We start from the raw sequence: 26516 nt of genomic DNA, 5'->3' as shown, positions 1-26516 counted from the left end.
GGCAAAAGTTTAAGGGAAACACGAGGGGGTATTTCTTTACTCAGAGAGTGATAGCTGTGTGGAATGAGCTTCCTGTAGAAGTAGTAGAGGCCAGTGTATGGACAGGAAAGGAGTGGAGGGTTATGGGCTGAGAGCGGGTAGGTGGGACTAGGTGAGTTTAAGAGTTTGGCACGGACTAGGAGGGCCGAGATGGCCTGTTTCCGTGCTATGATTGTTACATGGTTATATGGTTATAAAACTCAATCCGACACCAAGACAGGAAGTTACAGTAGTTTATTGATTTCATCATGACAAATGCAAATTAAACAATGTATGAGCTTCTGACGTGCGGGAATAAATAAGCTGTTCCCGATTCATTTACGGTCACACACAATTAACTGTTCGGAGACAAGGAGTGACAGGTTAAATATTCAGATACGTCTTTCACCGTCACTCTGTATCGGGGAACCGATGATAATAAAATCACACTTTCGAGCCGTATTAGAGATCGCTGCAGATCCAGGGTCACTGCCGAGGTATTTGTCTATTTAACATCATTATATCTGCCAGACTGTGAATACACCGTCCTCAGCAAAGGGAGTAAAGGGATTCTCTCCCGGGATATCCCACCCCGGGACACCGGTGTCCCGGACTGAGCCCCGGATCACGGGCTCTTCCTGTCTGTGTAATTCCGCCGGGTCTCACGTGGGGGAGTCTCGAACCCGCACATCCGGCGGAAGCTGCACCGCCGAACAGCAGGCGGAAATACGGGATGGCTTCCGATGTCACTGAGCTCGAGACTGGAGTCGGTTCCATTAAAACCGTTGGGAATTAACCCCGGCGCCCGGCCATTACAGGTAAAAGCGGGAGTTAAATGGGATGGGGAATTAAAGGGGAGTGCGGGGAATCTGCCAAAATGTCCCCATCCCGCTGGCGCGGATGTTCACAGTCCACTCTCAGTCCCGGTCTGGGTTCCTGCAGAGATCTCAGTTCCGTCTCCCCTGTCCGACTGAACCGATTCTCCCCCAGCCTGAAACAGATGGAAGAATAAAGATGAAATAAACAGATTACACGACAGAGTCAGTAACAGGGGACCGGGGTTAATGTTTCAACAACACTCACAGACAAATATCACCAGAAAACCCGCGGATCCACTGATATTTTATCACATTGAACTTTAACACAAAACACTCACCAGATCCGCTCCAGTCTCGGGAGGGTCAGTATGAGGCGGCGGAGAGCGGGGACAGATCGGTCTGTCAGCGAGTTGAATACCAGGTCCAGCTCCGTCAGTGATGGGTTTGTTCTGAGAGCGGAGACGAGATCCTCGGCACCAAAATCTGTGAGACCGACACACCACAGCCTGGAGATGAGAGAGAGTGAGGGTGAAGGACACAGAGAGACAGGAGACGGTGCAAATCCCCAGTATTTATCAGTGACACAATTACTGATCACATGACTGTTCAGTGTCAGACACCCAGTGACTGTAAACACAATCTCCCACAGTCTGGTACTTACCGCAGTGTCTGTATTTTACACACCGGGTTCCTCAGAGCCGCAGACACCAGTTTCACTCCTGAATCTCCCAGTTCATTATGACTCAGGTCCAGCTCCGTCAGTGATGGGTTTGTACTGAGAGCGGAGGCGAGATCCTCGGCACCAGAATCTGTGAGACCGACTTCCCACAGCCTGGAGATGAGAGAGAGTGAGGGTGAAGGACACGGAGAGACAGGAGACGGTACAAATCCCCAGTGTTTATCAGTAACACAATTACTGATCACATTAATGTTCAGTGTCTGACACCCAGTGACTGTAAACACAATCTCCCATAGTCTGGTACTTACCACAGTTTCTGTATTTTACACTCCGGGTTCCTCAGAGACTCAGACACCAGTTTCACTCCTGAATCTCCAAATTTATTATAACAGAGTCTAAACACAAACAAACAAATTGATGAACAAAGTGAATCAGACCGTAGTTTTGCGGGAATTTCTCTCACTCGGATATTTCAGGAAACATTAAACCCTTCAGCAAATCACTGACCGGAGTTCCCATCAGCTTCAGGGTATTCGTCAAATGTCAGTAATTTAGTCTGTCGATGTGACCCTGTAAACTCCACATATTCTGTCCCATTCCCGATGGAGAGAAAAGTGTTCCTGACCGAAATGCAGAAATGTCAATGCAACACAGTGAAATAGACCCACCCGAGCTAAAGGGATGGGGAAGAGAGATCCCTCAGCAGGAATGTATAGGGAAGAGAGATCCCACAGGATGAAGGAGTATGGGGAACAGAAATCCCACAGGATGTGGGGACATGGAACTCAGGACCCAAAGGAGGAAGAGGGGTGGGGAGGAGAGATCCCACAGGATGAATGGCGGTGGGGAAAACAAATGCCACAGGTGGAAAGAGAATGTGGAAAAGAGATCCGACAGGAAGAGGAGAGTCGGGAAGGAGTTCATACAGAAGGAAGGGAGATAGGGAAGAGAGATCCCACAAGAGGAAAGTGTATGGGGAAGGGAATCCCACAGGATGAAGGGGGGTGAGGAAGAGTGATCCAAAAGCTGTAATTTGATGGGGAAGAGAGAGCCCACAGCAGGAAGGGGGATGGGGAAGAGACATCCCACAGAAGGATCGAGAATGGTGAAGAGAGATCAGACAGGAGGTTGTGGGATCAGTAGGAGAGGACCCACAGGAAGAAGGGGGATGGGGAGGAGTGAGGGCAGATGAAGAAGGGAGATGTGGAAGAGAGATCACACAGGAGGAAGGGGTTGGGGAAGAGGAACCCACAGTTGGTTGATGGGGAACAGAGATCCCACAGGAGAAAGGGAGATGGGGAGAGGGATCCCACCGGAGGAAGGGGGATGGGGAAGAGAAATCCCACAGGAATAAGGGGATGGGGAGGAGAGATCCCACAGGCGGAAGGGGGATGGGGAAGAGAGATCCCACAGGCGGAAGGTGGACGGGGAGGAGAGATCCCACAGGCGGAAGGGGGATGGGGAAGAGAGATCCCACAGGAAGAAGGTGGACGGGGAGGAGAGATCACACAGGAGGAAGGGGTTGGGGAAGAGAGAACCTACAGCAGGAAATTGATGGGGAAGAGAGATACCTCAGGAGGACGCTGGATGGGAACAGAGCCCCCACAGGAGGAAGTGGGTTGGGAGCATAGGCCCCACAGGAGGAAGGGGAATGGGGAATAGTGATCCCACAGGAGGATGTGGTGTGGTGTAGAGAGTTCTCACAGGAGGATGGGGGATGGGTTGAGAGATCCAACAGGAAGAAGGACGATGGGGATGAGACATCCAACAGGATGAAGAGGGTGGAGTAAAGCCATCCCACAGGAGTATTAGGGAAGTGTAATAGCGAACCCACAGGAGAAATGGAGATGGGGACTTGATCCCAAAGAATGGAAGAGGGATTTGGATGAGAGGTCCCACAGGAGGATTCCAAGAGTAAACGATAATCCTACAAGACGAGAGGATGCAGAAAATATTTGGACGTGTGTGTTGGGTCTGAACAGAGGCGCAGAGGAGATGTGCCCTCGCTCTTTGCATATCTGGAAGTGAGCAAAGTCACACACGGGGAAGGGCAGTGGGAGGACAATCTCACAATGGTATTTTTTTCCTTCTCACTGGGACAGTCTGCTGACGGTCTTTTGTCCCTCACCGGGAAGGGGGTGTGAATCTCTGACCCACCTGCTGCAGTCAGTGTCGGTCTGGGTGTCATTAACAGTGAGAAGGAACATTGTCAATGGACGTGTCACAGGCAGCGAGAAACACGGGTATTCCTGTGATTTATACCAGTAAACTAATGATTGTTGTTCACTGATCTGATGAAGTCTCCAACATCTCCTTAGAAGGAACCACAGAACACTACCTTCCTTGGAGAATTACTGACCAATCCCCTGGGCATTTGTCACAAGTAATCCTAATCTGATTTAGTACAAATTTACCGAAATTCCTTTACATTGAAACAACACAATGAGGCAGTTTCACAGTTCAGAGTGAGAGATAAATCAAGTTACCTCAGCTTCTGGCACTTGTGCAGCCCGAGTCCCAGCTGCTGGATTCCTTCATCCTGAATGTGGCAGCCCGTCAGATCGAGGTGTTTTATTGTATCACAGAATCCGATGGCATGAGACAGGACCGCACAGTCAATCGGGGTCAGTGTCATTCCACTGAATGAAAGTGTTTCCACAGATCCCAGTGTTTCTTGAGCCAGCCCATGATTCTGAGACTCAAACAGGTAGTGCAATGTGTTCAGGAGGCTCCTTTTACGAGCTTCAGTCCCAGTGTTTGCAGTCCGGTGCTTAACCTCCTCCTTCACCCAGTCAATCACCCGGCAGGATGTTTCATGAAGAAATGGACCCAGAAACTCCTCCAGGCCCCGAGTTGACATTGGGTTGGAGAGACCAGCAAGAAAACGGAGAAATACCTCAAATTGCCCATCTGTAATGCTGTAGGCTTCAGTGAGGAATATCAGGATATCCCCGGGATGTGGATTCAGGAATTGTGCGACTGCAGCTACAAACTCTTGGATGGTGAGGTGTGGGAATGTGTACACCACGCTCCAAGCGGAATCCTCTCTCTCCAAAAGCTCCATCAGGAACCCGGACAGGAACTGGGAAGGCTGCAGATCGTACTTGATCAAATCTCCATCTGTAAACACAATCTTCTTCTCGGACACCCCTCTGAAGGCCATCTGACCAACCCTGAATAACAGATCACGGGGGTTCTCAATCTCACGGCCGTGATTTTTCAGGATGTTGTAAATATAGCACGAATACAGTTGGGTGACAGTATTGGGAACTCGCTGTGGGTCCCTGACTCTTTGTGTGAAGAAGGGGCCCAGTGCCAGGGCGAGGATCCAGCAGTAGGCAGGATTGTAGCTCATGTTGTACAGGATCTCGTTCTTCTTCACGTGTTTGAAAACAGCTGCTGCCACTGTCTGATCTTCAAAATGTCTGATGAAATATTCCTTCCGTTCCTCACCAACAAATCCCAGGATTTTAGCCCAGATACTGATCTTCGCCTTTTTCAATAAATGTAACGCAGTGGGGCGGGTGGTCACCAGCACTGAACACCCCGGGAGCAGCTTGCCCTGGATTAAACTGTACACAATGTCAGACACCTTGCACTTGAATTCAGAATCTGTGCATGTGGAGCGAGGTTCCCTGTCTCCCCGACTGTCAGCAAATTCAATTTTATCATTGAATTCATCCAAACCATCAAATATAAATAGCAAACCCTTTGGGTTCTTCCAGACCTCTCTCAGGATATTCCCAAAGTAAGGATACTGACCCAGAATCAGATCCCTCAGGTTTATTCTGCAGTTGATGGTGTTTAAATCCCGGAATTTGAAACTGAATACAAATTGGAACTGTTGGTATATTTTCCCCATGGCCCAGTCATAAACAATCTTTTGTACCATTGTGGTTTTCCCTATCCCCGCGACTCCGGTAACTGCTGCTGAATCCCCAGGTTTGGAATTACTCCAGGAAAAGCGGTTTTGGAACATCTGATCAGTCTGGATTTTTTCCAGCTCACCGCAGAGATGTTTCTCTCTACACTCCTCGTGGTCTCTGCTTCTTGCCAGCAGCTCATGTTCCACCAGTCTCCGATCTCGAACAGTAGTAATCATCGTGAGCTCAACGTATCGATCAACCAGCTGGAAAACCTTCACCTTCTCCCTCATCAGGATCGTGTTCACTCTTAGTGTTTCAGTTTGTGCCCGCAGAGTCTCCTTGTGTTTCTGTTGAACAGCTTCCATGGGAACAGAGAACATTGTCAAAAAGTAAAATGGCTCAACTGACAGAGAAGATTTTAACTGCATTTCAACATTCAGTGTTTGAGATTACATGAATTAATTCAATGCTTCCATGGATATTAGGACAGAAAGTAAAGTTCTGTTCAGAGACAGTGGAATTGACAGCGATGGATGTCCCAGAAAATGTCCAAACCTCATATTCTGATATTAATTAATCTTCAATTGAAAGTTCCCCTGATATCTGATCGTAATCCTGACTGTACTTCCGTTACAATAACATTTGACTATATTTAAAACATCATTAGTAGTTAATGAACACAGAGGAACTGCAGAGACTGATACGGCTTGGCACCAGAAGTGTCACAGGAGTTGCCTGACGGCGTTGAATGCAAACTAAGACTGCCCTAAGGGCTCCAGCTCCAGATTTTTCCCCACTGGGTTTACTCATAAGTTTCCCCCTTGAGGGGTGGAGCGTGAGGTCACTGTTTTCCTTCATCTGGATGAGCTGCCAATCACGGCCGACGAGCCCCAATTGCCTGAAATGACTGGCTATCAGGTGTCAGTAACGCGTATTTGTCCTTTCTACTATCGGAAAAAAATGCCTCTACCAAGCTTAGTAGCTAAGTCACAAGTGAAGGCCAGGAGCTGGACCTGATTGTCAGAGGCAGTTTGAGTCGCGTGCCACTGGGAGCATTTAATAGGTCGTGGGAGCGTATCCCCGCTACCACCCCTGGGTGTAACAATCTTAAACCAAGCAGCTCTGTGTTATTGACAACAACAACTTGGCACATTGTTTTTTTTTATAGTCACATGAACCAAGATACAATGAAAACGTTTATGCATGCGATCCAAATAAATACTATCATCACGTCGGTGCAATAAGGTTCTACAAGGAAAAACAGAACAGAATAGTTCAGTGAAACAGTGTTTCAGTTGCCAACAAAATGCAGTGCAGGCAGACAATAAGTTACAAGGCCAAAGGATCGTTGGCAGGTCAGATTTTTTTTTTTGCTTGTTTTTGAACTATTCTCCTAAACTGTAGAATTCAAAACTTAAAACAACAGTACTGTATAAAATTCTGAGGTATATATATATATAACTAGGGAGACCAAGATTTCTGCAAGTACTGTGTAAGGGATGTAGACTCAGTTAGTCACTTTTAAGCACCAGTGTAAAACTTATTTTTTTTAAATTTGAACCTTGCTTGTAATTGATATTATTTTGTCTTTTATTTTCTAGTTTTCACTTTATCCAATTGTAACGCAATTTGAACGACGTTCCCCCGATGATAGGTTCGTTATAAATATCCTAGAATTAATTTTTATTATTTCTAACTGAAAATGGCAAATCCTGAGGTACGGGCATATCCAAGCACATTCATTTCTCAATTAATAGATAATTTCAGATTACTCTCGTGGTGTATACTACTGTGGCTTTCGTAACATTTACATGAACATTGCTGCGTGGAGCTAATTCTTTAATACTATTGTGTAGCGCTGTTTGGATGATACCAGCTGTCGATATTGTTATCGGGACAATGTGTACTGTGTTCCACAGTCTTTCAATTTCCTCTTATAATTCAGCATATTTCTAAAGATTTTCATTAATTGATTTCTGTAAGTTATGTGAGTTTGGAATGGCTTTATCTATTTAAGAAGTTGTTTTTGCTAGTTTATCCTGTAAAATTATAGCCGGACAGTTATTATGAATTGTCCTATCTGTAATAATGGATCGGTCACGGTGGATTTGTCGGACTCTAACTCTAAAAGTGGAGCAGACTTGTATTTATAGTGAGGGATGGTGTTTTTCGTCAGTTGTAGTTTATGCAAGATCTTGGTGAAAGTTGTCTAGCACTTGATTGTCAGTGCTCAGATTGAGTAAAACTACTGCAGGATCCTGTAATCTATTCAATTGTTTCTGGCAGCTCTTGTAATTTTCAGCATTTATCACCTTGAACCTGCTGGCCTTTATTCTTTATTATTGATAACTGGATGTGTTAACCACCTGGACTTGTATTGCTACAATGATCTCTTCCGTTTCTGGGAAGAGGTCTCCAACTCTGAGCCAGGCCCTCAAAGCCTCCTTGTCAACATCGCTCAGATCGTGGGGATGTCTTCCGTGGGGAGTCAGGATCTTCCACTCTTCCAAGTTTAACGTTCTTCTATTATGATTGCTTCTTCATTTTTATGGGTTATGCTTTCATTTACGTTCAGTGATGTGTACCCCTTATCAGAATTGTACATGCTTGTACGGAGTGCTGAATGCTCCTTGCGTTGATGAAAATATATCGTTAGAGCTAATTGTAGGTTTCAGAAAGGGTAGGATTAGGAAACACGACACACCAATCCTCACAGGTGGATCTGAAGTGACGAGTGTGGGCAATTTCAAAATCCTGCCTGTAAATATCTCCGAGTACCTGACCTGGACCCAATATATCGATGCAGCTACAGAGAAGGCACAACAGTGGCTATATTTCATCAGGAGTTTCCAACATCACTCGAATATTTTTACAGTTGTAACTTGCAAAGCAACGGCTGCATCACCGTCTGGTTTATGGGGACTACTGCACACGATCGGACACTCAAGCACACTCAACGATTGAGAAACAACTTCTTATTCTCTACCATCCAGTTTCTGAATGGACATAGAATCTATCGATACTGACTAAATAATCTCTTTTTTATTTCTATCTCTGCACAACTTATTTAATTTATTATTTTATACAATCATATAGTCACGCCTAGCTATATATGCTATATATGGCTTCTTTGGAAGTTGGTTCCATTATTGGAAATAACTGTTTTAGCTCCACTGATGCAAGAGTAACTAATTCCAATCATCCCTGTATAGCTGTGTAAGGTATAATTCGTTGCTTTTTTCCCCGGATTCGATGCAGATTTTTGTCTGATTCAGGAAATTCAAGTGTGGATTTGACGCCAGACAAAACCATAGTGGGCTTAATGTGTCGCTCTGGAAAAAGTCTGCATTTATTTTGGTAACAGTGGTTGTTCCGTTGTGGTTGTCATTAGGGCGTTTATTGTAATTCATTAGATGTTGTAGAAATTTAACAAGTATTGGATGCATCTTTTATAATATTGGAAACTCTTAAGCATGTGAGAGACAGAATCAAATGGCTTTTGATAGACAATATAACATTGAAAGATTTCTACTCTCCACAGTGCTCGATAGATACATAATCTATTATTAGTTGCTCCTTAAATTCATTCATACACTAAATGTATTCTTTCTGCTCTTCTGTAAGTATATTGTGATTATCTAAGTGAGTGGTTATTAGTTACGAGATGCAGGATGTTGCAATTTTATAAATAAAGTTGTCTTATTATTATTAAGAGCCAATAATAACATAGTTGCTGACAATCAATAGCCTTATAAATGCAGAATTAAAACTATCCTTGAGGCTGGTGGTACGGACCTTCAGCCTTTTATATCTTCTGTCCCACGGGTGTATGACAGAATGTTTGAGGTGGTTTGATGTTCAGCAGCGAGGCTTTGGGCGGGGTTTGTTTCTTGCTAACATAGTGGAGTTCTTCCAGGAGGTGACAAAGGTGACGGATGATGTTACACATGGAGATTTTTTACTTGGATATCAGTCGGGTGTTTGACAAGGTCCCACAAGGAATGCTTATACAGGAATTTAGCATGCTTGAGAACTGTGTGAACTGTCCTGGCTGGGGATGATCCACATTGGGAGAATCTTCTTTCACTAGCAGGTGGTGAATCTGTGAAATTATTATTATAGACAGCTGAGGAAGATATTGGAATTTGGTATATTTAAAATACAGGTCGATAGGTTCCTAATTAGGAACAGTATCAACGTTTACTGGGAGAAGGCAGAATAATGGTGTTGAGAGGATTTGCAGAGCAAATTCAGGTAGCCGATTGGCTTAATTCTGCTCCTGGACCTTATGGTTTTGGGTGCATCTGGAGTATTGTGTTCACTTATGATTGTCCAGCTCTTGGAAGGATTGGAGAGGCTGCAGATCAGGTTCATCAGGATGTTGCCTGGATTCGGTGACATGTGCTACAAGTAGAGTTCTGATAAACTTTGTTTGTTTACTCTGGTGGTAGAATAGAGATCTGACTGAGGTGTACAAGTTTGAGAGATAAGGGTTTGGGTCAACAGCCCTTATTTAGTTTGTTTATTTTTACATAAGTCCAGTGTCTAATACCAGAGGGCCTTTGGTTAAGGTGAGATGGGGTAAATTTACTGCAATTGTGAGTAGTTTTCTGCACAGACTTGTAGGTGCCTGTAATTTACTGTGTGGGTCGTGTTGGAGGCAACTATGTTATAAATGCTCCTAGATATACATGAATGTGCAGGAAATGCAAGCAAGTGGTCAATAATATAAGAAAAAGTACCAAAGTATTTTTTTCTTTACCAGATGTATAAAGAATAAAAAAGAAGATATCGGACCGCTGAAAAATGATCATGTAGATGCAGTAACAGGTGAAAAGGAAATGCCAGACGATCTCTGTGGAGGTAAATAGCGAATTGTACATCTCCCTATAGATGCTGCCTGGCCTGCTACGTTCCACCAGCATTGTGTGTGTGTTCCTTCAAATTCCAGCAGCTGCAGATTTCCTCGTATCAGCGAATGATTAATGGTGAATTCTGAATCCCAGATTTTGCGAAGTCCCAGACTAACATTTGAGGCGTGATTTGAACTGTGCATTCATCACTCACCTATCAGTTGAGTAGGTAACTCAAATAACCCTTGGGCAATGTTCATGTATTCCTGTGGATCAGGACCTGTTTAAATATATTTAAAAAAACATCCATGGAAACAGAGCAAAAATAATTAAATAACTAAAATTTATTTCAACGTACCTTCGTGTTCAGTGCATTTTTTAAACATACCTTTCTCCTGTATTTGCCTCAGTATTCTGTCCAACTTCGGTAACTCAGTCCTCAAAGTCACAAAGCATTTCCACATCGCCCTCCGGGCCCGGGAGCCTTTGCCCATCACCAAACTGAGGAGGAGTCTGGAACTCTCTGCCCGGTTTCCCTTCTCTGCCAGTTCAGTGACTTTCTACAAAAGGAAAACAATGAACTTGTTATGGAGCAGATGGACAGACATGGAGAATGTTGAGGAAAATATGTGTTCATGGCCCCACCAGCTTCAGAACAGATGCAGGCACTGACCTGCTGTCTCATCCTTCCCGTGTTCAGTCATTAATAGAGAAACAGGAACTGAAGGAAATTCTAAATCAATATTGTGTAAGATTAAGGATTCACTGACGCCCTGCAGTCGATGCAATGTGATTAATTTACTCGATTTGTCAATGTGCAGCAGTACCTCAACAAGATGTGATAAGAAGAACAGAAGAGAGGGGAGAGCGAGAGAGCAAAAAATAATGCATGTTGGGAATCACTGAATCATGGCTGAAAGCAGTTCATAGTTGGGTGCTCACATCCAAGGATAAATATTGAATCGAATGGATAGGCAGGTAGCTGAAGGGGTAGGGTTTACTATGTTGTCATTAAAAATGAAAATCCTGAGAAAGAGGTGATATCGGACTGGAAGATGTAGATGTTAAGAGACTGCATAGGTAAAATTACCCTGATGGACATTATATACAGGCCTGTTAATAGTAGCCGGGATGTGAGTTACAAATTACAATGGGGGAGAGCAGACGCCTGTAAAAATGTGAATGATAAAGTTGTCTTTGGTAGCTTGGAAAATCAGTTCGGTGCTGAATCCTGTGTCAGGGAAATTGTAGAATGCCTGTGAAATGGCTTTTGAAGGAAGCTTATGATTGAACCCACTATAGGAAAGGCGGATCTGTATTTTGTGTTGTGTATCGCACAAGATTTGATTAGGGAGCTTAAGGTATCTAAACCCTTAAGAGGCAGTGATCATGAAATAAAGGAACTCGCACTGCAGTTTGAGAGGGAGAAGGTAAAGTTAGATGTATCAGTATTTCAGTGGAATAAAGGAATTGCAGAAGCATGAGAGGAGCTGGGCAAAAATAAATTCGAAAATGACACTAACAGGGACAATGGCAGAGCGGGAATGGCTGAAGTTTCTCGGAGCAATTCAGAAGGTGCAGGACAAAGGATCACAAAGATGAAGAATTATTCTAAAGGGAGCATGATCAACCGTGGCTGACGAGGTGGTCAAAGCAGCACAAAAGCAAAAGAGAGGGCACAGAATATTACAAAATATATAAGAAAGCTCGAGGACTGGGATGTTTTTACAAATCAACAGAAGGCAATTAAAAGCCGTAAGTAGAGAAAATATGAAATATGAAGGTATACTAGCGAATAATGTAAAATAGTTTAGCAAAAGGTCCGTCTGATATATGAAGAGTGAAAGAGAGGGAAGTGCATATTGGGCCTCTGGAAAACGACAGTGGAGAGGTTCTGTCAGGGGAGAAGGAAATGCCAGAAAGTATTAGTAAGTATATTGCGTCAGTCTTCACTGTAACAAACACTAGAACGTGCCAGATATTTGAGAATGTCAGGTGGCAGAAGTGAGTGTATTTGCAATTATTAAGGAGAAGGTGCCCGGGAAGCAGAAAGTTCTGAAGATAGGTGAGTCCAGACCAACTGCACTCGATTGCTTCTGAAAGAGGAGGCTGAAGAGATTGTGGAGACATTAATAATGATCCCTTCAGAATCATTAGATTTTGGAATGGTTTCGGAGGACCGACCATTTAAAATTATAGGCCAGTTAGTCTGATCAGTATTTGGGAAGATGTCAACAGTCGATTATTGAGGATAAGTTTTCGGGGTATTTGGACGCACATGATAAAAAAAAGGCCAAAATCCATGGAAGGGATCTTGCCTGACAGACCTGTTGGAAGTTTTTGAGAGAACAGCTTACCGGGTCGACAACGGAAAGTCCGAGCAAGCTCTTTACTTGGACTCCCCGAGGTCCTTTGACTAGGTGCCGCACATAACACCATTTAACAAGACAGTAGGACAAGAAAGACAAGTGTATGGGTAGAGGGCCCATGTTATTCTCCAGACAGAATTTGTCTGACTGTCAGGAAGCACAACATGGGAACAAATAGGGCGTTTTCTTGGTGGATGTTGGTGACTAGAGGTGTTCTACAGTGGCTGGTTTTGGGACAGTTTCTTTTTCCATTATGCTGATGTTTTGATGCTTTACGGCCCAGACTGCGCGCGTTACGAAGATATCGGGAGGGAAGCAGGGAGGACAGACACAGATGGGAAAAAATGGACAAATCAGTGGCAATTGGAATTTAGTATAGGGAAGTACATGGCCATACACTTTCGCAGAAATAATGACGACGTAGACTATTTTTGAGAGTTGTAAACTGTCTCAGGAGACCTAGTGCGGTGTTTCTTGCAGTTTGAGTCGATGTTAGGAAAGGCAAAAACAAAATGTTAGCATTCATTGGCACTGACAGCTGCGGAGACCAGGTCATTGGGTATATTTAAAACAGAGGGTGGTACCTTCTTGATTAGTCAGGTCAGCAAAGATCACTGGGAGAAGTCAGGGCAATGGGGTTGAGAGGGAGAGTAAATCACCCATGATGTAATGGCGGAGCAGAATCGATGGTCCTAATGACCCATTTGTGCTCCGATGCCTTATGGTCTTATGATGTGTAAAGACAACAGAACATTTTAAGTCAAGGAATGTTGTGAACAAAGTGGATGAGGTTAAAGCGTGGATTAGTACTTGGAGATATGACGTTACAGGGACCTGGATGTTTCAAGGACAGGAATGGTTACTTCAAGTGCCGGGTTTTAGATGTTTCAGAAAGGACAGGCAGGGAAGCAAAAGAGGTGGGGACATGACACTGTTGATCGGAGACAGCGTCACGGCTGCAAAAAAAGTGGACGTCATGGGGGGATTGTCTGTGTCTGATTGAGTCTCTGTGGGTGGAGGTTAGGAACAGGAAGGTGTCAATAACTTTACTGGGTGCTTTTTATAGGCCGCCCAACAGAAACAAGGATATCGAGGAGCAGATAGGGAAACAGATCCTGGAGAAATGTAATAATAACAGAGTTGCCGTGATAGGAGATTTTAATTTCCAATATATCAATTCGCATCTCCCGAGAGCAAGGGGTTTACATGGGGTGAAGTTTGTTATGTGTGTTCAGGAAGGCTTCTTGATTCAATATGTAGATGCACCTACAAGAGGAGAGGCTGTACCTGATCTGGTATTGGAAAATGAACCTGGTCAGGGGTCAGATCTCTCAGTGGGACAGCATTTTGGAGATAGTGATCATAATTCTATCTCCTTTGCAATAGCATTGGAGAGAGATAAGAACAGACAAGACAGAAAAGCGTTCAATTGGAATAAGAGGAATTATGAGGCTATCAGGCAGGAAATTGGAGGCTTAAATTTGAAACAGGTGTTCTCAGGGAAATGTCCGGAAGAAATGTGGCAAATATTCAGGGGATATTTGTATGGATTTGTGTGGATATTTCTGCGTAGGTACGTTTCAATAAGACAGGGAAGTTATGGTAGGGTACAAGAACCGTGGTGTACAAAGGCTGTAGTAAATCTGGTCAAGATGAAAAGAAAGCTTATAAAAGGTTCAGAGAGTTAGGTAATGTTAGAGATCTAGAAGATTATAAGGCTAATAGGAAGGAACTTATGCAGGAAATTGGTAGAGCCAGAATGCGCCACGGAAAGGCCTTGGTGGGCAGGATTAAGGAAATCCCAAAGGCATTCTATAAGTATATGAAGAGCAAGAGGATAAGACGTGAAGAATAAGACCTATCAAGTGGGACAGTGGGAAAGTATGAATGGAACCGGAGGAAATAGCAGAGGTACTTAATGAATACTTTACTTCAGTTTTCACTATAGAAAAGGATCTTGGTGATTTTAGTGATGACTTGCAGCAGACTGAAAAGCTTGAGCATGTAGATATTAAGAAAGGGGATGTGCTGGAGGTTTTGGAAAGCATCAATTTGGATATGTCGCCTGGACCAGATGGGATGTACTACAGACTACTGTGGGAAGCGAGGGAGGAGATTGCTGAGCATCTGACTATGATTTTTGCATCATCAATGAAGGCGGGAGAGTTTCCGAAGAATTAGAGGGTTGCGGATATATCCATATAACAATTACAGCACGGAAACAGGCCATCTCGGCCCTTCTAGTCCCAGCTGATCGTTTACTCTCACCAAATCCCACTGGCCCGCACTCAGCCCATAACCCTCGATTCCTTACCTGTCCATAACCCTATCCATTTTTACTTTAACTGACAATACCGAAACTGCCTCTACCACTTCTACTGGAAGCTCATTCCACACAGCTGCCACTCTCTTATTAACTAACTTATTCAACGTTTCCCTGTAACTTAGGTGCTGAAACCCAGGTAACATTTCAGTAAATCTTCTTTGTACTCTCTCGATTTTGTTGACATCTTTCCTATAATTCGGTGACCAGAACTGTACACAATACTCCAAATTCAGCCTTACCAATGCCTTCTACAATTTTAACATTACATCCCAACTCCTATACTCAATGCTCTGATTTATAAAGGCCAACATACCAAAATTTTCTTCACAACCCTATCCACATGAGATTCCAACTTCAGGGAACTATGCACCCTCATTCCTAGATCACACTGTTCTTGCATTCAAATCCCTACCATTTACAATGTCCTACCATTTACAAATGCCCTACCATTTACAATGTATGTCCTATTTGAATTATTCCTACCAAAATGTAGCACCTCACACTTATCAGCATTAAACTCCATCTGCCATCGTTCAGCCCACTCTTCTAACTGGCCTAAATCTCTCTGCAAGCTTTCAAAACCTACTTCATTATCCACAACGCCACCTACCTTAGTATCATCTGCATACTTACTAATCCAATTTACAACCCCATCTTCCCGATCGTTAATATATATGACGAACAAGATTGGACCCAATACAGATCCATGAGACACACCATTAGTCAACAGCCTCCAATCTGACAAACAGTTACCACCACTACTCACTGGCATCTCCCATCTAGCCACTGTTGAATACATTTTACTACTTCAATATTAATACCCAACGATTGAACCTCCCTATCTAACCTTCCGTGCGGAACCTTGTCAAAGGCCTTACTGAAGTCCATATAGACAACATCCGCTGCTTTAACCTCAACTTCCCTCGTAACTTCTGCAAAAAATTCAATAAGATTTGTCAAACATGACCTTCCACGCGCAAATCCATGCTGACAATTCCTAATCAAAGCCTGTCTATCCAGATAATTCTATGTACCATCTCTAAGAATACTTTTCATTAATTTACCCACCACTGTCTTCAAACTGACAGGCATATAATTGCTAGGTTTACTCTTAGAACACTTCTTAAACAATGGAACAACATGAGCAATACACCAATCCTCCGGCACCATTCCCGTTCCTAATGACATTTGAAATATTTCTGTCAGACCCCCTGCTATTTCTACACTAACTTCCCTAAAGGTCCCAGGGAATATCCTGTCTTTACTCCGAGATTTATCCACTTGTACATTCTTTAAAAGCGCCCGTACTTCCTCCTCTTTAATTGTCATAGTTTCCATAACGTCCCTACTTGTTTCCCTTACCTTACACAATTCAATATCCTTCTCCTTAGTGAACACTGAAGAAAAAAAAATGTTCAAAATATCCCCCATCTCTTTCAGCTCCAGACATAGTTGTCCACTCTGATTCTCTAAGTGACTAAATTTATCCCTCAATATCCTTTTGCTATTAATATAACTGTAGAAACCCTTTGGATATATTTTCACCTTCCTTGCCAAAGCAACTTCGTATCTTATTTTCGCTTTTCTAATTTCTTTCTTAAGATTTTTTTTACATTCTTTATATTCCTCAAGCACCTCACTTACTCCGTGCTGCCTATATTTATTGTAGATCTCCCTCTTTATGCGAACCAAGTTTCCAATATTCCTTAAAACCATGACGCACTCAAACTTTTAACCTTTCCTTTCAACCTAATAGGAACATAACGATTCAATAGCGTCAAAAATTCAACTTTAAATGACCTCCATTTCTCTATTACATCCTTCCCAAAAAACAAATTGTCCCAATCCACACCTTCTAAGTCCTTCCGCATCTCCTCAAAGTTAGCCTTTCTCCAATCAAAAATCTCAACTTTGGGTCCAGTCCAATCCTTCTTCATAATTATACTGAAACTAATGGTATTGTGATCACTGGGCTCCCCAACACATACGTCCGTCAACTGACATATCTCAGTCCCTAAAAGGAGATCCAACACTGCCCGTTCTTTAGTCGGTACCTCTATGTATTGCTTTAAAAAACTATCCTGCACACATTTTACAAACTTCAATCCACCCAGCACTTTTACAGGGTGGGCTTCCCAGTCTATGTGTGGAAAATTAAAATCTCCCACAATTACCTTGTGCTCACTACATATATCCTTACAAGGTTGCTCCTCCAATTCTCGCTCCCCATTAGGTGGTCTAAAAGTGTTACTACACCGACCCATTCCTCACTTCCACCCAAAGTGGCTCCCTAGAAGAGCCCTCTAATCTATCCTGCCAAAGCACCGCTTTAATATTTTCTCAGAGAAGCAATGCAACACTTCCTCCTCTTGTCCCACCGATTCTATTACACCTGAAACAAAGAAGTCCAGGAATATTTAGTTGCCAATCACACCTCTCCTGAAACCATGTTTCACTAATAGCTACAACATATTTCCATGTATCAGTCCATGCTCTAAGCTCATCCGCCTTTCTTACAATGCTCCTTGCATTAAAATAGATGCATTTCAGAAACTCTCCACCTCTTCCTCTCTGTTTATCCCTAAATGCAATCAACTTTATTATCTTTTTCTTCCTTCTCCTCTACAACTTCTGTCTGAGAGCTCCCCCTCTCTATCACCTGCCTAGCCTCTCTAACACACTGTCTTCTAGCTTTCTCTATTTGTGAACTAGCGTCCTCTCCCCTGGTCTCTTCAAAATGATTCCCAGCCTCCAACCATTCTAGTTTAAAGCCTCCCCAGTATCCTTAGCAAATCTCCCGCCAGCATATTGGTCCTCTTAGGATTCAAGTGTAACCCGTCCTTTTTGTAGGGTCACACCTGCCCCAAAAGAGGTCCCAATGATCCAGAATCTTGAATTCCTGCCCCTGTTCCAATCCCTCAAACACGCATTTATCCTACACCTCATTCCATTTCTACTCTCACTGTCGCATGGCACAGGCAGTAATCCCGAGATTACTATCCTTGCGGTCCTTCTTCTCAACTGCCTTCCTAACTCCTTATATTCTCCTTTCAGGACCTCTTCCCTTTTGCTACCTATGTCATTGGTACCTATACGTACCACGACCTCTGGCTCCTCGCTCTCCCACTTCAGGATATCTTGGAAGGGATCAGAAACATCCATCCAGGTCTCCTGACTCCATCCACAGAATCGCCTATCTGACCCCTTAACTATCGAGTCCCCTATTACTACTGCCTTCTTCTTCCTTTCCCTACCCTTCTGAGCCACAGGGCTGGACTTAGTGCCGGGGGCACGGCCATTGTCGATTCCCCCAGGTAGGCTGTTCCCGCCCCCCACAAACAGTACTCAAACAGGAGTACTTATTGTCAAGGGGTACAGCCACTGCGTTACTCTCTAGTACATGATTCTTCCCCTTCCTCCTCCTAACCATGGCCCACCTGTCTGCCTCCCGTGGCCCCGGTGTGATCAACTGCCTGTAACTCCTCTCTATCAACACCTCACTCTCCCTGTCCAGACGAAGGTCATTGAGCTGCAGCTCCAGTTCCCTAACACGGTCCATTAGGAGCTGCAGCTCGGCACACCCGGCGCAGATCTGGACGTCTGGGAGGGTCGGAGACTACAGGGCCTCCCACATCCGACACCGAGAACAACAATCTGCCCTCACGCTCATTCTTCCCCTTCCTCACACAACAGGAAAAACTGAAACCTAAACCTACCTTGCCTTGCCCTCTTCCGCCTAAGCCCGATGAGATGATATTCCTTTATTCAAGAAAGTGAATAGAATTAGCCCAGGAAATTATAGACCAATGAGTCTTACCTCAGTGGTTGGTAACTTGTTGGAGTCGATCCTTTGAGGCAGGATTTAGGAACATTTGGAGAGGTATAATATGATTAGGAGTAGTCAGCATGGCTTTGTCAAGGGCGGGCCATGCCTTACGAGCCTGATTGAGGCATGGGATCCAATGGCACATTGCTTTGTGAATCCAGAGCTGGCTTGCCCACAGAAGGCAAAGTGAAATTGCAGACGGATCATATTCTCCGTTGAGTTCGGTCACCAGTGGAGTGCCTCGGTGATCTGTTCTGACACCGTTACTCTTCGTGATTTTTATTAATGGACTGGATGAGGAAGTGGAGGGATTGTTTTGTAAGTTTGCTGATGACACAAAGGTTGGGGGTTTTGTGGATAGTGTGGAGGGCTGTCAGAGCGGGACATCGATAGGATGCAAAACTGTGCTGAGAAGTGGCAGACGGAGTTCAACCCAGATAGGTGTGAAGTGGTTCCTTTTGGTAGGTTAAATATGATGGCAGAATATAATATTAAAGGTAAGACTCTTGACAGTGTGGAGGATCGGAGAGATATTGGGGTTCGACTCCATAGGACACTCAAAGCAGCTGCGCAGGTTGACTCTGTGGTTAAGAAGGCAAACGGTACATTGGCCTTCATCAATCATGGAATTGAATTTAGGAGCTGAGAGGTAATGTTGCAGCTATATGGGACCCTGGTCAGACCCCACTTGAAGTACTGTGCTCAGGCCTCGCTACAGGAAGGGTGTGGAAGCTATAGAAAGGGTGCAGAGGAGATTTACAAGGATGTTGCCTGGATTGGGGAGCTTGCCTTACGAGAAGAAGTTGACTGAGCTCGACCTTTTCTCCTTGGAGCAACGGAGGATGAGAGGTGACCTGATAGAGGTGTACAAGATAATGAGAGGCATTGATTGTGTGGATAGTCAGAGACTTTTTCCCAGGTCTGAAATGTTTGCTACAAGAGGACACAGGTATAAGGTACGGGGTGTAGGTACAGATGATATTTCACGGGTAAGTTTTTTTACTCAGAGTGTGTTGAGTGCGTGGAATGAGCTGCCGGCAACGCTGGTGGACGTGATTATGATATGGTCTTTGAAGATACTTTTAGATATGTACGTGGAGCTCAGTAAAATAGAGGGCTATACTTAAGCCTAGTAATCACTAAGTTTGGGACATGCTCGGCACAAATCTGTGAGCCGAAGGGCCTGTACTCGGTTGAAGGTTTTCTGTGGTTCTATATTTCTATGCAACATTAAGGAATGTCAATGCGGCTGTCTCATGATGAAGATGGTTACTGCCTGGCACTCATGCTGTAAAATGGTGATCACTTCCTGAATGCGGGCTTGGGCTCCCTCATTAACTGAAGAATTATGAATTACACATCGAATAATCTTCAAGCAACATACAGCGATAATGGAATTAAGGTAATTGATGATGCAACTGAATATGGATGGGCTTAGGTCATTGCTCTGAGAAATAAGAGGAATGATGTTCATTATTCTGAGACATTGATGCCTATCTGATTAATAACATAGAGCGCCAATGAATCCCAACGAGAACAGATTCACTCACGGGTATAACGCACTTGATTTTCTAATACCACTCATGGCTGAATAGGTCAGATCTAGGACAAGACAATCACTGTTTGTGTGCTCCAGGGAGAGTGACCTGAAATGGTGTATCCTGGTCTCCATTAGTTAGATATTAAACAAGATATCAATTTCTTTTTTCGGTTGTGAAGACCGGATGTGGTTATCAGGTTTCCCTCCGTCAAGTGCCACAGTGAAGCCGGTTGGCCCAATTTACAATCTGACTGTTTCATATTCATCCTGTATCAATGAAATGAAGTGAGTCTGCTCGGCGGCTCAACCAAGATTTCAAATCACTTTCAGACTGAATGCCTGTTCAAAGTCCAGATATGCAGCCACTGCTCTTATTTCACACTGATAAATGCAGCAGAGATGAAAAGGTGATGCTGAACCTGTAGTTCGCAGAGCTCCCCACATTAACAGTTGAAACCAGATCTGCTGGAGACAATCAGAGATCAAAGTCTCCCTTCCCATGTAGAACTGCTAGAACGTGCAGGAGATTAATACTGATTACTATTCCTTCTGATACCAGCAGTTCGGTGACAAAACATTAAATACAATTTCAAATCAGTTTCAGACTGAATGCCTGTTCAAAGTCCAGATATGCAGCCACTGTTCTTATTTCACACTGATAAATACAGCAGAGATGAAAAGGTGATGCTGAACCTATAGTTCCCAGAGCTCCCCACATTAACAGCTGAAACCAGATCTGAGAGAGACAAGTCAGAGATCAAAGTCTCCATTCCCATGTGGAACTCGTAGAACATGCAGGAGATTAATACTGATTACTATTCCCTCTGACACCAGCAGTTCGATGACAATACATTAAATACACTCACCTCATTTTCTTCTCTACTGAGATGTCCCTCCTCTGTCAACATTATACCGAGTCTCTCAACCTTTTCTTCAATCGCTTGTTGGAGTCTGTCTCTGTAGAACTTTGTCAGTTGGTACAGTCGGTATTCCTCCCCCTCTGCCAGGAGGTCGGAGATTGTAAACTCTGGCTCTGTGAACATAAAAAGGAAAATGTAGACTTGAACTCAGATATCACTCGTCTCCACCGCTCTCACCCAACTGAACAAAAACAAAAAACATGACTTGAACCTGCTCACAGACACAAAACCGGTTTAATTCCCCATCTCCAACACTGGCCTTAAAACCGAACCCGCAATATCCTGGGCATTAGGTTAATAGCAGGACCACATTTAATGCAAACCAGTGCATCCCTCATCCCAGCCACTCACCTATTTCAATTCTGGATGGGCAATCAATGTCGGGACTGTCGGTAATATTCACTTCCCAGCGATACTCTTTCCATCCTGGCGAATACATTTCCCCGGATTCACAACCCGGAAATACCCTTCTCATCTGGATAGCTGCATTTCCTCTAATACACATCCTAGAAATCCTCACAGCAGGTAGTACATTTACAGCAGTGGGGTAACGGCTGCCCACTACACCACATGTACCACACCTACACATTCCCCCTCTCGTCTGACAACCCTCCAACAAGGCCTCACCTTTACCGTCCGCCCTGCCATATTCTGAGAACCCCTCACCCTCATATTTCACTCACCTGCTCCTTGTTGGGGACTTGACAATTCCATGTTCAATGAGCTTCCGAGCGGACAGGCGGTCGCCTCACTTGTGCTGGTTCCAGGGTCCTGATCGGTGTCGCTGACGTCACTGTCTCCGGGCTGAATTTGCTCCTGCTCCTCTGCGGCGGGACCACTTTCCATTGGGATATTGCCCTTAATCTGACCCTGATTTGGTACCTTGCTTCCCGTGTCCCGATCATCTTCCCTCGATGATCCGCCTGATAAAATCCTCTTCAGTCCTATCGCTGCTCGTTTCAATTTCCCAACTGAAATAAGTGATGAATTGCAGGTTATACCAGTATGATTTATGAGCAAAGCTGATTCAGATTGCAATGGAGCTGAGACTCTGGCTGACCAGATTTGGAGCGGGACTGTGCTGGGTAATGTGAACCGTATATCCTGCCAGGTGACCATCCCAAAAGCCGGTGACTGGACACATTCACTCCCAGTAAAATAACAGGATAGACATAGTAATACTGATAACTGAATTCACAGCAGTTGACAAGAAGGATGACCACCGGATCTTAATGCGACGGTGTCCGGTGATACCGGGAAATATCACTGTATTTATAACCCACAAGCTAAATTCTCCTGGGTCACTTAGTGTCCAATAGTCTGTGTCACACACAGACCAGCAACGGGATTACACATGGTTCACTCTGTTGGATCACACATTCTCTAATCTCTTTGTCACACAATGTCCAGTCCCCTTGGTCACAGACTGACCATTCCCTTGAGAGGCACATCGTCCGGTCCCCTGGGTCACAGGCTGATCATTACCTAGAGAACTATGCTGACCGCTCACCCGGTTCCCTCCTTATCCCCACCTGATGATCGTCATGTAACGACCATGCAAGTCATTGGCAAAGTCTCGCTGAGAGAGCTTTGTGTGCAGTTGTAGTTGCTAATCTATAGGATGGAGGGGATTAAGCTGGAAAGAGTGTAGTGGAGAATGACCACCACGGTACTGGAGTAGGATGTTGTTTTTTATGTTATATGGTTCGGCTGGGACAGTTTTCCTTGGAGCTCAGGAGCTTGAAGGGTGACCTTACACATGTATGTGAACATAAAATAATCCAGGGCATAGATAGTGTAGAGGGTCATGTTCTTTTTCCCAGGGTAGTGGAGTCTGAGACTTGAGTCTTTTAAAAGAAATTTAAAAGGGACCAAAGGGGCATTTTTCATGTGGTGTCTGATGGGTATAAATTACGCGCAGACAGAGGAGGCCGCAAACTAATAAAATTACAAAGTTGGCAGCGTGCGGGCAGGAAAAAGGATAGAAGATGTTTACAAGGGAAATTTGGGGAAGGCTGCAGGAAAATGGGGCAAGCTCAGACATTTAGATCAGCAAGAATTAGATGGGCCGGATGACAGGTTTCCAGGCTGTCACATCGTTTATTACAGCTGGAGTCACAGATTTAAGCACAATCACAATGTCTACAGGTGACAGGGACATTTGGTGATTGGTTATGCCGGCTTTCCCAGCAGGGATCCTGGGAATTTAAATTCAGGTAGAAGAGTATATCAGAGGGAAATATGTGGAACTCAGGCTCACAATTTCTCCACAGCCCAGACATTCACTGGGGTGTTAAAACTCCGAAGCAGATCACAAATGTATCTACAATGAGCTGCCTCCTGATCCTCAGCCATTCCCAACACCGCCAGTGATCTCCGCTCTGCTACAGAAAACAGATTTCCGAAACACCCCTCTTCTCCTTTGTGCAGCAGCCAATGAAAACCCGGGGTGAGTTGGTAGCTTTCCTTCCAAAACCTGAAATGCTGTGTTAACACACAATCACTGAAAACTGGGAAATATTCCTATCATCTGGCGTTCAGTTTTATAAGTGAAAGTTGTCGATGTCTTACACATTAGGGCCTGTCTAGAGGTGAAACGGACCCTGACCCTGAACATTTACATAACCACAAGACCGCTGTCGCACTCCCGTCTGTGTTTCACTCACAACCACCTGATTCAGGAGCCCCTGTTCCTTTCACTCAGCTGAAGCTATGCCTGGTGAGCGGAGTGATTCGACCATTACTGATGTCAGGTCCCTGCACTGGAACTGTTGGATTGATCAATTACACAAAACCGCTTTACCAGTGGGATCAATGACACTGCTTGATGAAACACTTTTCTGCCCTGTTAGCGCCTGTGTCAGTTTCATCTGAACTGCTGTGTACAAACGCGACAAAAGTTTAATTCAGAAATCCCAACGTATCATACCTTTGTCCATTCTGATTCTGACTGACGATTGTTGATCGTCGCCGTCTTGTTCACATCCTGGTCCCGGTTCTGGAAAGCTCCACCTGCTGGTGATGTTGTGAATTAAACAACAAGCAGACAGTGTGTCAGAGAGAGTACGATTACTTTGCAAGTATGATAGAATCGTCATCCCCTGTATCAGAGAAGCAGTTGGTTTGGGTACCAAGCATTCCCCATTAACAACACCTTCCACACGATGTCTATGTCTCTCCGCTGATACCTGGCGCATCTGCTGACAATCTCACAAAGCAATAGAGTCCAAATTCAGAGCGTTCTGCCCAACGAGTCAATGCCAACCACAGTGCCCACTGAGATGGTCACAGTTTCCTGTGATGGGCCCATTTCCCTTCTGGCCTTTTCACTCCATCTACGCATCCCAGCTGCTTTTTGAATTAATCGACTGCGCCTGCCTCATCCACTTCCTCAGGCTGTTTCCTCGATATAATCCCCATCATCTGCATGAATCCGCTACTGCTCGGGTTGGTTTTGCAATCGAAATACCACCCGGTGTCCATTTAACTCCCATATATGCTACGATAATCTTCTCTGTGAACAACAACTACTAATGTTGTGCATTCTGAGAACTTACCGAACAGCACAATAGAATCATTCGCTTGAATCAGCTTTTGTGTTATATACTTAATGCGTTGTGGATCAGGGTGTGGAATTATATGCTGAATGATGTGAAGCCCAGGTTTATATGTCTGTTATCAACTGAATCTTGCTCACGGTGTGTTCACTTACTGTTTGCACCCACTAAGTTCAGGGACTCGGATTCGCTGGAACAGAAAGAGAAGCTCAGCACCAAGTACACACAGAGACCGTACTGGGTGGGGAACGTTGTGGTGTTTCAATACGTCCCTCGTCAGGAGAGGATTTCCAGTGTTTATCCTGTTCGATATCGTCTTTAAAACTGTGTGGCATTACCGACATTGATGCTCTTTTTCTGTGCGCATGTATTTAAGGGAAACAGACATGCACCTGGCAGTGGTATTTACAATGCAGAGATTACAGAATTAATTGTAACAATCTGCTTCCGCTGAATGTTGAGGAGGCAATTCCAGAGACGGGAGGAGAGAGAGGGGGAGAGAGCCGGAGGGCGGAGAGAATGGGGGAGAGAATGGGGTAGAGAAAGTGGGAGAGAATGAGAGTAGACAATGGGGGAGACTATCTTCAACTGCTTTCAGTTCCTCCCAGAAGAGGAACTATTTTGTCGACGTCCCTGTCAAGTCGCCGCATGATACTTTATTTCTCATTAAATATCCCACTGATTTTACCAAACTACTACGGATACAATCAAATACACCACCGTGTAAACTTAGGTCATGTCGAATTCTTCTCAATCACTGAAAAAGGCCAAGATCACAGACTTTCCTCACAGGACAACTCACAAGGTGCAGATGTCTCTGTGTTAAACCTTCTTTTCCTAGATCTTTTCCTAGATTTCCTTGTGTTGCCCTGGATTGCCAACAACTTCAGATTTTCTCGTGTTCGTATATGAGCAACGAGCTCATTTTACCGTTTCCATCCTGATCTCGGTCCCTCTATTGTAGTTTTGTTCGAGTCTGTGTTTGTGCATTTCCAATTGTATTAACTTCATTACTTACATCCCTCATATACATGAGAAGCAAAATTCTTTACGTTAGGTCTCTGTTTAAATGTGCAATCTCCCACCTACCCACACACTTCTGACAGAAGGGAAAGAACACTGCAGGTGGTGATCCACAACATGTCTCATCAACCGACTATATAATGGAACCATCAACTCTTTACACCATCCGCCTCCCTCCCCCGCTATAAACCAGTGTCAGTAGTTCTCATAATTTCGACCTCTCCCAGCAGCTACCTACAGAAATGTCGTAAAGGATAGACAGATAGTGTCGATCCCGCCTGCAATGGAATAAGCAAAGCGAATCCTCAATTCCCCCAGACAGGGATCAGGAAATCCCCGAGTGTGGACGGATCGGCTTCCTGCTTCTGCAACCTGTAGCCCGGGGTCAGTTCCGAGATGAGGGAAGCTCTCACCTCCCGAGCCTTTGCTGATGATTCGGAGCTGGGTTGAAAGTGCGGCGTTTCCGATAACATCTCCAACTGCCCCTGTTTTCCCCTGGACTTGCACAGGAAGTCGATGCATTCAATTAGCAGAAGGGAATTATTAATTCTTTCAAAAGCGATTCGCTACAGTTCAATTGTTGAACATGCGAATACGTTCTCAGTCTCATTTAAGTGTCTGACTGCCTTTGTGTATTTTATATTTCAGTAAAAAGAGCTTCTTACCGTGTACAGCGGCTCCAGGTTCTGTTACCACCCTGTCCCTGTGAGGCTGTGTTACG

At 44.4% G+C, this 26516-nt stretch overlaps 1 protein-coding gene and 1 pseudogene across 2 annotated transcripts; both read right to left on the bottom strand.

The window, feature by feature from the left end:
• LOC132390183 (zinc finger protein 721-like) overlaps positions 1 to 26516 on the bottom strand; it is a 641047-nt pseudogene that overhangs the window by 163057 nt on the left and 451474 nt on the right.
• LOC132390184 (NACHT, LRR and PYD domains-containing protein 3-like) lies at positions 556 to 26516 on the bottom strand. Of its 2 annotated transcripts, XM_059962786.1 has the most exons (11): positions 26461 to 26516; positions 24145 to 24230; positions 21899 to 22186; positions 21162 to 21328; positions 10623 to 10794; positions 10449 to 10514; positions 4002 to 5739; positions 1824 to 1910; positions 1498 to 1668; positions 1175 to 1342; positions 556 to 1009 (listed from the first exon to the last, which is right to left on the bottom strand). In XM_059962786.1, the coding sequence occupies exons 2-11, from the start codon at positions 24152 to 24154 to the stop codon at positions 850 to 852; spliced, it is 3027 nt and encodes a 1008-aa protein (XP_059818769.1). In that variant the 5' UTR covers positions 24155 to 24230; positions 26461 to 26516; the 3' UTR covers positions 556 to 849. The 2 variants fall into 2 exon arrangements, with proteins under 2 accessions (XP_059818769.1, XP_059818768.1); XM_059962785.1 differs by lacking the exon at positions 26461 to 26516 and having other exon boundaries at positions 24145 to 24587.

The sequence above is a fragment of the Hypanus sabinus genome, unplaced genomic scaffold, assembly GCF_030144855.1.
Source record: "Hypanus sabinus isolate sHypSab1 unplaced genomic scaffold, sHypSab1.hap1 scaffold_80, whole genome shotgun sequence".
Taxonomy (NCBI): Eukaryota; Metazoa; Chordata; class Chondrichthyes; order Myliobatiformes; family Dasyatidae; genus Hypanus; species Hypanus sabinus.
The sequence above is the reverse complement of the archived record's forward strand: the minus strand, read 5'-3'. Positions and strand labels throughout refer to the sequence as shown.